Source organism: Opisthorchis viverrini (genome assembly GCF_000715545.1).
Source record: "Opisthorchis viverrini unplaced genomic scaffold opera_v5_231, whole genome shotgun sequence".
In the NCBI taxonomy this organism is placed as follows: domain Eukaryota; kingdom Metazoa; phylum Platyhelminthes; class Trematoda; order Opisthorchiida; family Opisthorchiidae; genus Opisthorchis; species Opisthorchis viverrini.
In genome coordinates this window covers 838,812-853,834 of record NW_008751889.1, presented here as the reverse complement: position 1 = coordinate 853,834, position 15,023 = coordinate 838,812, and the positions used below count along the sequence as shown (strand labels likewise).

General features: G+C 45.0%; 2 protein-coding genes across 2 annotated transcripts in view; one reads left to right on the top strand and one right to left on the bottom strand.

Annotated features, from left to right (window-relative positions):
* Positions 1-252: 252 nt before the first annotated feature.
* T265_08730 (hypothetical protein) overlaps positions 253-15,023 on the bottom strand; it is a gene marked incomplete at both ends in the record, with an annotated part of 81,115 nt that continues 66,344 nt past the window's right edge. Inside the window, 9 exons of the mRNA XM_009174610.1 lie at positions 253-1,899; positions 2,865-3,171; positions 4,799-5,598; positions 5,900-6,230; positions 9,988-10,217; positions 12,921-13,334; positions 14,066-14,402; positions 14,496-14,539; positions 14,576-14,916. Of these exons, the coding sequence (XP_009172874.1) occupies positions 253-1,899; positions 2,865-3,171; positions 4,799-5,598; positions 5,900-6,230; positions 9,988-10,217; positions 12,921-13,334; positions 14,066-14,402; positions 14,496-14,539; positions 14,576-14,916 (4,451 nt within the window). The remainder of the gene's footprint in view (positions 1,900-2,864; positions 3,172-4,798; positions 5,599-5,899; positions 6,231-9,987; positions 10,218-12,920; positions 13,335-14,065; positions 14,403-14,495; positions 14,540-14,575; positions 14,917-15,023) is intronic.
* The window catches only part of T265_08729 (hypothetical protein), a gene marked incomplete at both ends in the record, with an annotated part of 84,000 nt that continues 70,249 nt past the window's right edge, over positions 1,273-15,023 (top strand). The window contains 2 exons of the mRNA XM_009174609.1: positions 1,273-1,456; positions 2,881-3,181. Coding sequence (XP_009172873.1) covers positions 1,273-1,456; positions 2,881-3,181 — 485 coding nt within the window. The remainder of the gene's footprint in view (positions 1,457-2,880; positions 3,182-15,023) is intronic.

Below are 15,023 nucleotides of genomic sequence, written 5' to 3'. Positions count from 1 at the left end.
CTGTTGCGCACCACACGATCTGGCTTTCCGCATCACCATAGCCTAAAGGGCAAACAAACATGGAGGTTCACATATTACATGTGCTCAGCCTCGTTCGTATCAAAAAGATATTGAGAGAACGTCTTGATAGACAGAAGTAATGCAAACCAAATGTATCATTGCTAATTATCGATCGACAGAAATTCACTGCTCAAAACAGCTGGTGTGGATAAAACCAGTGAAAATTTAATAAGCGAGAACAGAATTAGCGCTTCAGAGAAAAAGTATACTCACTCTGTACTGTTCCAAAAATATGTATAGCTGCTGCACGGAAATGCGTAAATCTGTTTCGTTGAATTCATATGGTCTATTCCACCCAAGTGGGCCAAATTTACGCCGTTCCTGAACAATCGCATGGAAGAACACGAGACCAAATAGCAATTTTCGCCATGCATGTTCGTTTGGACAGGATTGGAAAAATTCCGGATCTGAGATGGGATCACTCAGATAGGAACGCCACAGATTGAATCGCAACCCTTTGGGAGGTTCGTTGGTCATTTTCACTCCGTTTTGCAGTATGGCAACTGGAAAATCTTTGCTCGGGTAGCTGGTTAACCAGAGACGGAAATCTGGATGTGTTGTGTCCGGATTCAAATCTTCAACTGTCTTCTCAAGCATATCCATCCAGCTCGGGGCTAAATGACAGTTTTGAAGTAGCACCCATGTGCCTTCCTTCACACCACGCTCAATCATTCGTAGGGCAATCGGTCCCTGACCTTGTCCCAAAGATAACGATTCGAACTTGTTCCCACCGAATCCCATATCATCGGCGAATTTCAACAAGGCAACCATTGGGTCAGCACCGGGAGACAGGACAAAAAGCAAGGGAACGGTGCAAGCTGAGTCAGCAAACGATCCTGGCAGATCAAAAGGCGGTGGCTCAATGTACGTTTTGCCCAAATTTTCGACAACATAATCTTGAATTGCAGGAACAATTTTATCGGGTCTAAGTATTCTCAAAAGACACATGAACTGTAGCTTAGTTTTCACATGTTCCAGTCCTTTGGGCAGGGGTTCGCGGTGAGGGGTTCCGCTGTCATAAATTAACTTCCAGGCGGCCAAATTCTTTCTAAAATGATCACGGATTCCGCCGAATACGGTCACCTCTTCCAATCGGCACAGTTCATCCCAACTCTTTGGCTGGAGCCACTCAGCCGGGTTCGTGTGTGGATTGTCCAATCCGACACCACCAGTTAGCAGAAAGCGCCATTCCTGTTCATTCAACTCTCCTCGATGCCTGCTCATATTGACCGCGAGCAGAAAGGAGAACAGCAGTTTGTCCTTTTCAAACAGAGAGCGACATACATTGCAGTACAAGGAATAAGTCAGGTACGTTCGCAGATTTGCCAGGCGTTGATCCAAGTCCTCCGATTTCTCGGAATTATCGATACCCATAATGAAAAGGTTGATGAACCAGGTAAGCGAGTACTGATACATCGGGTCGATATTGGCCAAATCTGCTATGGAAAAGAATAGGATTGTCGAATGCACGGCAATAGGTACATAGCCTAATCGAGCTGCATCGATTTTCTGTTCGGTCTCCTCGAAGTAGGCCTGCTTTTCGGCTATTTCATTGGATAATTCTTTGGAGGAATTTAGCACTTTGATGGCACTCTCATCTTCCAGAATATTGCCTTCGGACGCAGAGAGCACACCGAGAATTTGATCCTCCAATTCCTTTAGTTTCTTCTTATTCGCAGCCCCTTGAAGAATTAATTTGTTCTTCTCGTCTTCCAACTCTGGTCGTTCTCGGGCAACCACAATGCCTAACAGCTGATCTTGTAAGCCTTCCTGTGTTATCATGAAATTCATGAGCGTCACTTTGACAGCCGTTTCGGGTAGGTAATGAGGATTTCTCAGCTGTAAAGCACAGAAAATTTTATCGCAATAAGTACCTAAGGTTTAGTGCGCACTGTTAAACGTTAGTCAGTTGGAACAGATATCCGTGTTATAAGGACCGAGCCAATAGGCTCAACTGTTATACTGTTACTTTGTACATGCTACTTAGTACGGCCTGGAAATTGTTAAGTGATTTTGAACAATTTGGAGAGCTAAATAAAACTGTAAGTGGAAAATAACCGTGGAAAACCACAGAGGAATAGTAAAAATGGTAGAGAAACTATCTAAAGGGAGTATTGTATTCATGCGGGGGGCCATGGAGAATGGGAGAGACAACTACGCGCCGGATATAGGCGCTCGAATCGACTCGGTGTGAATGAAAGGGGTGAAATGACACCAGACTGAAGATGAGTAGAGTTTACTATTCTGCCGAACGTATGTGATGGATAAATCGTATCGTTGAAAGCTAAGATTCCTACTGTAAAAGCTCGAAGGCTGAACCCTCTTGAGGAATATGTGTTTAATGTTACTCGCAGCAGAAGGCACTGTGAAAAATAATACCGGGAAGTCACTTGAGAAAGCTGTAGAGAAGCTATGTGGATTTGTCCGGGCAGCACGCTTGCGAAACACGACCTCGAATTACGTCATTAGGTGATACATCCCTCGAAACGTTTGCCCTGTTACACATATGTTGTTAAGATTAGTACTGAATACTTGAATTTCCGGTATCTAAGATGGCCCTTGCTGTTTTCGTGAGCTAGCAAACTTCAGGCCTAGATTTGTGGTCATTTTTTACCGCCTAGTCTCCTCATCTATTTTCTTGTTCATGTGAAGTTTGAGTGAACCAAAGCAATCTAAATAGGTGACGAAGTTACAGTTTAAACCATCTTAATCTTAGGATTCTAGCGCCAACTTTCTGTGTGAATTACACTACTTACAAGAATCATCTGGCACAACTAGTGTTCATTGCAACACGTACAACTTACTTTTGTAGTCATATAGAAACGAAACTCATTCGAGTATTCAACCACCGAATCACCCAATTTGATGCACAACGCACCACCTTGTTTGAACGTCTGTTTCAAGAGCAACGGTTCCAGGATTGGATCCAGCTCCTCGCCAACGCCCTCCAGCAAAACTGGAGTGCCAAATTGTATACAGTTCTCCAGAGTTCGTACAAAATCACTGTCCGTGAATTTGATCACTTGCAAATTGTTCTTCTTCTCCATATTCTTCACCCATCTGTTCGCTTGACTCGTCGGATCAATCATCAGAGGCCATCGGCGTGCATTACTAATCAGAAGTGGGTAATAAAATGGTATGATTCACCTGAAATAGGTCTACTTGTAGGGCCATTAGAAAGAGCAAAAAACAATAGGTCACACAAACTCCGTTACAGAAGGTCTTCGAGTGTGACTTTTTTGCACAATCAAGCCTGCTTACAGGTTATTACGATTATAGGCGTGAAAATAGAAAGATTGCTAGGCATACTATCGACGTGCTGTGGTCCGCTCCGTTTCCCATCATTCTGCGCACGCTGGAGAATTGATGTACGACCATCTTCATGTTAGTTTAGGCAGGAAGCACAGATTGGAACCAACCACACTTGCGAGGAATTACCGGAATGACCGAAATGACCACGGTGCTTCGAAGTTAGTCCTCACTAGTTACCCAATAAATGTATGGGGTGCGGGATTTGTAGACTTGGCTTTCGACGCACTCTTGTTTGAACAGTCCTGCTCCAGATATGACGCAATTATTCTAGTGAGTCGCATCGGGGGAGCGGAATGACCGGAGTAGATGTTTGCCATTGTCAGGACTCATCAACGGCGTACAAACTTGGCCGTGCGAAGCTTTGAACTCCGGACGTGTGACGTGCTAGTCGAGCGTCTGCTAGCTGGACTAGCTGGACTAAGCCGAATAAGCATGTCTGAACTTGACTGGGAAGTCCTGACAGGTGGGTCAATCGATCGACACAACAAGGACATTCACTGGGTTATCGTTCGACTTGTCATGTGTACCAATCACATCGCTCAAGCGTGAACAACACATTCGCCTGTTCAGATGTAGTGAAGTATTGGTGACACCAGAGTTCAAACCGCGAGACTGCCAAAAGTGGGCACCATAGATGAGTTCTAATAAGAAGGAAACTCAAGTCCAGTGCTCCCCCCCCTTTGATGTGGACTAACCAGAATAATTTACTCAATATTCAATGGCCTCACCTTCCAATACTAATAATACAGCATCAGTGTGAAGCAACACTTCCTTCAACAGCGTTGCTCCCTAGAAGTTGACTACTCTGAGGAGAGATTTCGCTCAGGTTGTGTGCACGTTTGTTATCTGGATGGTCGGAAGGCTTCGGAACATCAGATCCATGCAACACGACTTCTATGGGGGATTAGCAGAAAAGACACTGGGTCTTACGCCAACGAAAGCAATGCTCCCCATGGATAGTGATGACAAGCTAGTACCCTGAACAAACTGTTATTTTAGGATTCTTCACGATGTCTACGGTAGATGTTCAGCGGTAAGCACCACGTGAAAACGCACGCCAATGCTGAATAAGGGATAAAGAACGTACGATTATAAGAAATTTTGGGCTGCGAGTCCCTGTAGGAATGGAGATATGATTTAGATTGACGAAGCGACTTATTGCTTACCATTTTCACTATAAATAAGTTGGCTCAGATATCTTTTGTGCAGGGAAACTAGGGGAGTGGGTTCAAGAAGTAGCAAGGGGGTGTACATACTCAGGTCGGAATGTATGGCTTATCCTAAGTCATTTCAGACCATCACTGATACAGCACAGTCGTCTGTTTCCACGATGGCAATGCACTGAGATCAACGATGACGTTGATAAGAGTAAACAGGCTTGTAACAGAACTACATTAGTGAAATCACAATGAGAAGAGTTGCTTACGCAATGATAATCCCGTTCTCCACCGAGAAATCATCCGTTGGCAGTCCAGCTATATTCCAGGCTCGAATCTCCACCGGATTACCTAAGGTGTTGACCAAACTGAAAACTGTGGAGCAAGGAATGGCACTGTCTCTTACAGCCTGAAGCCATTCTTTGATTTGGTCTTGTCGAAATGAAGATGTGAAAGCACCGAGGTAGGCTACCACACCACTTGAAACAAGCACGTCTCGGGATAGATTGACATATTGTCCACCCAAATTTTTGGCCGCTTCTGTCCATCGTGACTTCTCACCACCAAGACCACCGATCAGTGTTCGGCGCCGTTCCAGTTTCATCGTACAAATATCGACCTTGTTTTCTAAGTCTATTTTCTTTCGCTTGTTAAGCTCCAAGTCGTCGGTGAGGATGCGTAAGCGGTCTTGTACCTCTTTCAGGGCCGCACGCTTCTTGTTCAGAGAATCCATGGCTGTTGTGTACTCCTCCATAGCTCTGGCCAGAGCTTCCTTCTTTGGCGCAACAATCTTGGCCACCGCATCGTACCGATCAATAGCAATAACCCATTTGCACAAACCTTCACAAGCCGTGGAAGCAACAGCAACACGTTCAGGCTTGAAATCGGGGTTAGGAATATAGCGCTCACGAATCACTTTCATAATTGAGGCTGGTATGTTGTCCTTATCAAATGCCTTCAGATTTTCCAAAAACTTCATATCGCCAAGTAGTCTTTTTGAAGGACCCCAATAGTCTTCAATCTTTTTCCCAGAGCCGGGTGGGTCATTTATTCTGTCTGGTTTGATACCCTTCAACACGCAAACGGCTTCCATCACTAGACGTACGCCCGCCGGTGGCGAATCGCTTTTACTTCCATCACTAGACGTACGCCCGCCGGTGGCGATTTCATCGCTTTTACAATGGTTATATCCTTTGAAAGTAAAAGAAAGAAAACAGGATGTAGGTCACAATTGACTAAGCGGAAAGTATGGTTGGACATGGTTCCTATGCTCTTCATGAGCGATACCAATCAAAATATGTTGTCTGTCTGCCTGCCTGCCTGCCTGTCTGCCTGTCACGACAATAATGATACTAACTCTAACAGCTTACCGCTGGTGTGAGCGTTTCCAGTGCTTTCAAGGCTATTTCCAGAATAGGAATTGCCTCGGCCAAGTCCGCGTCGCACTCCTCCTTAATAGCTTCGGCTGCACGAGCCTGCTCACCGGCAATCGCTTCGTCCACTCGAACCACTTTCTCCTGTTTCGTTGCCTCTGCACTCTGTTGTTCGACCACCACCATGACAGCGTCCACTTCTTTACTAGCCTGAAGCAACTTCGGTTGGAGCGATTGCAATTCTTGTGACATGACTGCTATCTCCTCAGCTGCGCTGCTCAGCTTCTCCAATCCTACTTCGTATCGACTTTTCTGGAGAAGGACCTCACTGCAATGAGAGAGAGGCCACATGTGGATGCGCGCTTTGAATAGCTGGATTTGGGCCACAGTAGAATAAACGTTTTTGACGTAACACTATTTGACCTAATGTCGTTGCTCAAATTCATTCCTCAAGAGCTATGTAACATTGATTCATATAGAAATATCTGATGAATGCAACCTAATTTAGATTTTCTGCTCATCCTGTTGTTAGGGTCATGCACACATCAACTGCGTTCCGAAAAGTTCATTAATTGAGTGTAATTAGTGTTCATTTCAATGATAGTACCATGTGCCTATATGAATTTCCATGGTGTCCACACATATGCGGCCACGTTGCAGAGGATACGAGCCGACAGTCCTCGATTAGCACACAATTTTTTCATCATCATCATCATTGTAAGCTGTAATAACCGCGTACTTACCGTATAGTGGTTGTAGCTGTCACAGTTTCGTTCACCGATGATTCGGTGAGGTGGGGTAGGTAGCTGCGCATTGGAGGCGGGAGCTGACAAATTAGTGCGTAAATACGGCACTGTAGGTGGTTGATCAGATGGCCACTGACGTGCTCACTGAGGGCGGTAATTAGTTTACAATCGTCTCGTCTTCAGTCGAGGAGACATAATCACTCCGCAGTCATGTGGACATCCTCTAAGACATTGTAAGGGATCTCGTAGCCTAAGGGTATGGATCACACACATTGATTGATTACATTCCTTTGGTTAATCTATGGGACTTTGATAGAGTTGAAACATTCACCTATTCTCCTCGCTTTTCAGTTTTTATCCTGCCAGAAGATGGATATCTGTTCTACACAAAATTATTGAGTGACCCAGTAGTATTAATGACAAGCGTTTAAGTCATTTCAATGAATAGGTGCCATGCAGCTCGGACAAAGCACGAAAGCTACGGCACTATCATGTCACGCAAGCCAAGACAGAAATAGTAAAAAAATACGAACTTGGGGGTCGAACCATGAACCTTACGCTCATTAGCGTTATTTCTTAGCCGAACTGGTTCGGGTTTGGATCACTTAATGAGCATACGTGGTCAGCTTGGGTGAGATGACTATGGAATTCTGTGTGCATTTGTGTGGTCTATAGCCGCAATTGGCCATCTGAAAATACCTGGTCTCACGGATTCTCCTGCTGCAGCAAAAGAGACAGCACACATAGTTCAGTCACCATTTGTTGTTTTCCGGAGTTCAAAGGGCGTAGCACATGTTGCCTGCCTGAGGTTGCATAGTGTGAAAAGCACAGAAACGCCACAGAACTTCACAAAGACATGGTACGAATAATTCCTCAGTACTATAGTTCAAATATAAAAATGTTGTGGGATTCCTCGCGCATCAAATTTAACTCGGCACTGCGTTTCCGGTTGAATAGAGCTCATCTAACAGGAATTTTTGTGTGCAACTGACAGAACCGTCTCTTACTGCACAGTCAGCTTAGCTCAGTTTACCTTCCGGATTTGAAAATCAGAATAATTGTTTGTGTGCTGCAGGTCGAAGTTGACTGTCAGCTTGGAAGTACGCTGTGGATAGAAATGACGAAGCCTTGGACCGAGGATGTGCTACTTGTCGAACGGGCTAGGTGTCAAATTCTGATCATTGTGAAGATTCCTCGACAGAGCTAACCAACTTCCACGGATTCTCCTGCTGCAGCAAAAGAGACAGCACACATAGTTCAGTCACCATTTGTTGTTTTCCGGAGTTCAAAGGGCGTAGCACATGTTGCCTGCCTGAGGTTGCATAGTGTGAAAAGCACAGAAACGCCACAGAACTTCACAAAGACATGGTACGAATAATTCCTCAGTACTATGGTTCAAATATAAAAATGTTGTGGGATTCCTTGCGCATCAAATTTAACTCGGCACTGCGTTTCCGGTTGAATAGAGCTCATCTAACAGGAATTTTTGTGTGCAACTGACAGAACCGTCTCTTACTGCACAGTCAGCTTAGCTCAGTTTACCTTCCGGATTTGAAAATCAGAATAGTTGTTTGTTTTTTCGCACGGGATAATCTTCCAGGTTTCCTTGTCTACATACACATTTATGCCTCCCATCAAAGATGAACTAGGTTCTACGGGTAAATCCCATGAATTCACTCACGTCGGTTTAGTAAACAAACAGGTTCCAAGGAATTCATCTGGAAGGGGGCACGAGTGCTATGGTAATCACAGTAAACTCAAAGTTCTCTTCGAAACATTAAAACATGAGTTTCGCCTTGAAATTTCTCTTTTGTGAGCAGCGCAATGCGTATAGATGCCTTGTTACAGTCTGAGACCAATCTTTAGATACCCTCAGGCACGGAATCCACTCGGTTGTAGTTTTTTTTATTATAGCTAGTGCTCATATTGATTCAAAATACTAGTCAGAATCTAGTACAACGAGGCCCACTTTAACAAGCACATCGTAATCGGATATGACAATTATGTCAGCCCTTATAGTTCTATCATACAGTACCCTGAATGAAACGGACATTTGTATTCTTGTCCAGATGATTAGAAAACCTAACGTAACTTATTTCAACATGTTAAGTGCCAATATTTGCCTCTGATGTACTGTGCGAATAATGATGTACACTAATTGCTAGATTGTGAACGAAGAAGAGGTTTCCAGGACCATCAAGACGGCAGAACGGCTCGTGGAAGCTTCCAGAGTGCAATCCTGATAGATATCGCATCCAAAATCCGTCATATCACTACTACACTATCCCAGATAAGCAATAGAGTCTAACATCAGGCCGAATAAGACGGCTTCCGTACAGGAAGATGTTGAGTCGGTAAAATTTTCCCAGTACGTCGCGCTTTTGATTACCTCTAAAAATACCAGCAACTAAACACCGCTTGCTTCGCTGAGTTCTGTGCAGTATCAGCTCATCTCACACTGATCTTGAAGGCTGATGGTATGCCAGGTAAGTTTCTGCTACTCAGTAAAAATGTGTCGAAATTCAGCCTAGCCTCGATCAGGTCGACAGCTGCGCTTTGGTGGTTGGAATGGAACTGAATCCTGTAGAAAAAACAGCGCTGTTGACCAGAAGAATGAATGACTAGTAAGGTCCACTTAGTGTTAACTGAGAGTTTATAGAGTAAGTCGATTTTCTCACGTGGTTGGGTTCCGTCATCCTTGCAAGTAATCCACTGCGGCAAGAGATAGACATTCGCATCAGTAACACAAGGGGGACGTTCATTTAGCTTCAAATCGCTTTGCGAAAACGCTTGGAAATCATCCTTCAAAAGAAAAAGTGTGTAGGCTGTGATTCCTGCTAACATAAGCCTGTGGGACCTGGCCTTTCCAAACTGCCGATCATCAAAGACTCGAAGTATTTAACCACCGGTACTGAGAAGAGTACTCTAAGCACCTTAATAAAAAACAGGGCATTAAGTGTCGGGGGTCGTTGTCACACCATACTACGCATCTGTAAGTTGATCCGGTAAAGTAGGCCACATTGACCGGCGGACGTTCTCCGCCAAAAAGACTCCGAACTGTCCACAATCTCCCCTGTCGCCAGTGCCTAGCGAAGATTGGCGCTGTTGTACCGGAGGACAATAGAAAACATGGCCACATACACCTGAGGCTGATCTTAAAACACCTGTTTGAATGGGGGGCCTAGGAGGTCAAAAAGTACAACAGAAACTGATTAACGTGCATGAACCTTGTTGGCGATCGAATTGCACGAGGAGCAGCGATCTGTGATGTGCTTACATCTGACTCATCTTCTTCCGGGAGAAGATCGCCTTTAAGCAAAGTAATCAAACACTACTTACGTTCGTTTCTTCTCCAATAGTGTCATGAATGTAGTGATCAATTCCAGGTACGATGTCGGAGTCACATAGTTGTGTCTTTCCAACTCGAGCAAGTAGCGCACCGATAGATCTCTGGTGCTTGTGTGGAAATATTTGCATAGTTCAATGCAACCCTCACGCACCTCGTCACTCATGTCAACCTCCTTGAGTGATCGAGTTGCCACTGCAGTCAGAGCGTCTTCTGGCCAGACCTATAAGTGAAAACAAGGAGTCTGCAGATGAAGGGAAGTTTGAAGTTTACAGAAAAAACCTTAATTGTACAGGATCCTTCAAAACAGACTAATTATGAGCGATCCTTTGAGGGTTTTCTTGAAAGTTACTGTTTTGAGGGGACTATCGATAGGACTCAAACATGAGGAGTATACGGTCAGCTTGGTAAGCGTTGGATCCAAATTTTCGATTTAACTGTTAAGGCGAACGATTTCACAGCTACCAAATAGCTCCCGAGTAGTCATGAACTAAACAATTTTCAAGCCTGCTTTGCTTGATGCCAGTTGCCAATCTTGCTTTTGCATCCCAGTAGCAACTTAACAGATCGTGGAGTACACAAAATGTTCGGTTCCTGTCAAGATCCTAAAAATTTTGTTCACATCGGTGGGTCCCATAGTGCTCAACCATATGAAACAGTAGGCCCCGTCGGGACTCAATAGGCTGGCGTAGAGAGATCGTACAGGATGAGACACCATTTTGTACAGCTTGAGGATTTGACTTGAACGTGCTGAAAAACCGAGAAACACTGTACAACTGTTTCATCCCTATAGGGAATCTCACGGAACTACAGGGGTTCCAAGAACGGCGACCTCCTGGTTAGTGGCTCGAGCACTTAACCGCTCAACCACGAGCGTCTGATCAGCACTTCAATAGTCTAAGTGGATCCCGTAATCGAAGGATTAGTGGCGTTGCATCCTGTCCAAGTGCGGGTTCATCACACTGCTTATCAGCCGCTCGTCATCGAACGGTTAAGAGTTCAAACCACTAACCGGGAGGTTGCCGGTTCGGAACTCCCTTGAGTTTCCTGTGATATGCACTGATGATGATTTCCAGTGAGGATAAAACAACTGTTCAGTGCTCTTCGGCTTTGTGGCACCGATTGACATCAAGTACAGGATGAAGGAGTTCTACCCTATCACCAATAACCGATATACCTACACCATCATCATCATCATCATCACTGTCAGCATTAATAACCGCCTACTTGCCGTACAGTGGTTGTAGCTACCACCGTCTCTTTCACCGATGATTCGGGGAGGTGGGGTAGGCAGCTCCGCATTGGAGGCGTGAGCTGATTAATTAGTGCGTAAATACGGCAATGTCAGCGAACTGTTAGGGGGGAGGAATTGGGAAGGGAGCTATGCAGTGAAGGCAATAGCTTGGATGCATGAGCGTCATTGAAAGCGGGACTGGATAAAAACCTACAGCACCAGCGTCATTCACACCGGTTAATGATTGTGTTTTGAAAGGTCTCCATCAAAGCGCAAGATGAGTCACGTGCGACCCATCCTAATGGACGAATAGTACTGACAGCGCTCGGATTTTTCACAACCTCTCAACTTTCATCTACTGTTCAATATTGCATGATAAAGCAAGACCGCTCTCGAAAGCATATGGAGCACCTGGCCAGGCTGTCTCAGGATGTAGTGCTACACACATTTCCCATGTTGACTTGAGGCTTCACCGAATTCTCCTTCCTGATCGCTTCGTCGCGAATTCATTAATACCAGTCCACAGTTCTGAAACGTTCATAGTCAAAAACCTGACAATTTCTCAGATCTTCCGGCTAAAAAAATCCATCTCTCAAAACTGTACATAATAGCCAGTCAACACGTGTGACCACGTGACACTCTCGAGTACGCTATGCATGGAACGCAATCCGTACCACTGAATGCAGAGATTTCACCTGATGTATGTGCGCGGTCTCTAGTTTTGAGCTTCAACTGAGTCTGGACCGAAAGATGCTCTCTGTCAATTGTGTCCAACCGATGTTTCAATCAGTATGCTGACACTTGTGATAGGAAAACCCATCCAATAGATTGATAAGAATTCCAAAACAAGCAGCTGAATCCTGGGGCACAATCGTGGTAGATACATGCCTCCATTCTGATCAAAATGTTCTAGAAGGATTTCATTATTGCACGCATGGTTCTTTTTTATGGCTAATTTCTTACGCAACAGCAATGACTGTTCCATTTTAAAAACATTGCCTGCGGGAGAAATACCCTGGGGGCGAAATCCGAGTACAGACGTAACTGCTTTGCGGGATTCGCGGATGCACAGTTAGACAGTAATATCTAACCAGAAGTTCTTAGGGTTTCTGTATCATTAAGAGAAGCTGGTATGTAGTCAGATTCCGAGGGTAATGCCGATACAGCAAACCAAAAGTTGGGTTTGCCATTTCGACACAGGAATGTAGAATACAGCTAAAGCGAACTGTGTGCAAGATGTATGCACTCGCATCAGAGAGGAAGATTGCCGACATGTCAATTTCGGACTTTCAATCGACTGCCCGTAGAGACATATGCAGTCGGAAAACCGAATACGTTCTCCCAAGGTTAGTTATAACCCATTCTGCACGCTGCGAACGCCTTCGAACTTGGCACTGGTTGTGTGGAGCCACAGAGATCAAAACTCTGTGTTGGTATTTCATCAGTTAGCTTCGCTGACAGCCATTTGCATGCAAATGCACTTACATCACTCTTGTTTGTAATACTATAGTGAAGCATACGAAGAAAAATAACAACCTCAGAACCGTCCACTTGAACGCTACGGCCAAATACCCCGAGGTTAAAAACGACCTCCGCTAGTGCCTTTCCTCCTGCTCCTGCTTAAAACCATCGCATTCAATGATACAGCTACCCCTAAGACGAACTTCCTTACAAGGACCGATGGAATCTTACCTGGAACCAGTCGATTGTACAACAATTAACCAACGAGGGGAACTTCCTCAGCCGATTTCGGAAGGAATCTCCGATTGGACTGAGGGCAAGCACAATATGCAGTTGTTCGCGGACTCGTTGAATGAAATAGTTGAACAGTGCCACTGGTGACCCGTCCGTCTGTTTGCTCCGTTCACGTGCTCTGTCCAGCTGGCGCATCTTTTCACACACCTCCATCTTTTCATCTGGTGGATAGAGGTTTGGCACTTCGCCCGCATTCAACAAATTATTGATGTCCTCCAAGAAACTTTCACTTTTGATTTGGGAATCGGCAAACAGGAATACGGCATGATTGTCTGTTTCGCTGGCCTTGCGAAGAATCCGTTTCAGGTCCTCACGCCACTCGGTCATCCCGTAGCTTTTGGATATTTCTACCTGTAGCGAAAGAAAAAACCATCTCGTTTGCTTGATAAAGTGGTACCACAATAGCACTGTCTGGTGGGCATTGTCCATTGTGTTCTGTAGACCGTCACTCAAAATCTACTGAAAAAGGGCCCACAAGCATGGTGTCAACTGTATAAGTATCCTAGAAGAAGGAAAGTCTTCAGCAACCTTATGAGTAGTGTCTCTCCAAGACTTGCTTTGCAACAAAAAGCTGACAATGGAGTACATGTTGTCAATTCCTGTTCAAATTGTCTGAATGCGTGTTTAGGGGATAGAGTGTACATCAGGATGATTGTGATACGCTAGTACAGGTTCTCTTCTCCATCCACGTTTCCAAATACATTATGGCAACAAAGTAGCAGTACTGAACACTGATGATGTGCTGTTGATGACAAATATGAGGTGAGGATTCTACTGGTCTATTGCAAGGTCTTGCGGATTGATACTATCTGCTGGGAACTTACGATGAGGATACCAATGCAACCGTGCGAAACGGTATCAAGTCAGATTTGGGGTCTGATTATGCCAGGAAGATGCCCTCTGGCTTCACGACTTTTGTTTACTGTAGGGTTGTGAAGCAATAGGAGGATATGCAGATCCTGCAGCAAGTTACGAAGCAACGCGATCAGCCAATAACTTTCCGAATCCGGTTGACGACCGATCGATATGGAACCTCAAGCATAAGAAACACATGTCTGGTCAATTTTCCACATGCGACTCACCTGAAACAAGTCGAAATCGCTCATATGTGCAGCCAGTCTTGTGAGAGACTGGCGACCGGAGCCACCGATTCCGACCAGCAAAGCATGGGAACGAGGCTGCTTCAGAATACGCGAGATTCGACAGACATGCTCGATAGCGAAACGGAAAAGCACCAGGTTCATTGGCTTTTTGCTCAACTGATTGTATTCCTCCAGATAACTTTCGGCCACTTTTCGTAGACGTTCAATGTCGCGTACCTCAACATAGTTTCGACCACCTTTTGGGTCGGAAAAGTCACAGAACATGAGGGAACGTAGATCGTCTTCGGTGATCTGGCAGGAAAACACGGGAGGAAGGCTGAAAGTGGGACAGTGTATGAGCACAAACAGAAAGCCTACAATCCGTTTCAAGACCGGAAACATCATAGCCTATTTGCTCACAGTGGATTACCTAGTTGAAGGTACGACTGTGGGTATGGGAACATAGATTGTGTCCTGCGAACAAAGGGTCTCACACACTGCTGTACTCACCTCCTCGGTACCACGAGATAAATGCCCGAACAGCATTTCAAAATTGGCCTCCAGTTGGTTTCTAACACAGTCTTTAATGAATTCAAACAACCACTTGCGGTCTGCATCATCAACCAGACGATCGTAGTAGACACGAAACGCTTCGTGAACCCACAGACGTTTCAGAGAAAGTGTATCCATTGTATCGGGTAGCGAAAGTAGAACACCTTGAATCACGCGGCTGAAATCACGCAGATTGAACAGATAGTGCGATTTGGCTGGAGTTGGAAGTAGGTTCTGCATCGCGCCCTTGTGAACGGCCAGTGTGGCAGAGACGAGCTGATTGGGTATCTTCAAGTAATCTGAAGAAAACCCTCTTGGGAAGGAAAGGAACAATTTCATACACAGGATACAGTAAGCAGCCGCGGCAACAGTAAAAAGTCCAACAGAGCTTATGTGGTAAAACATC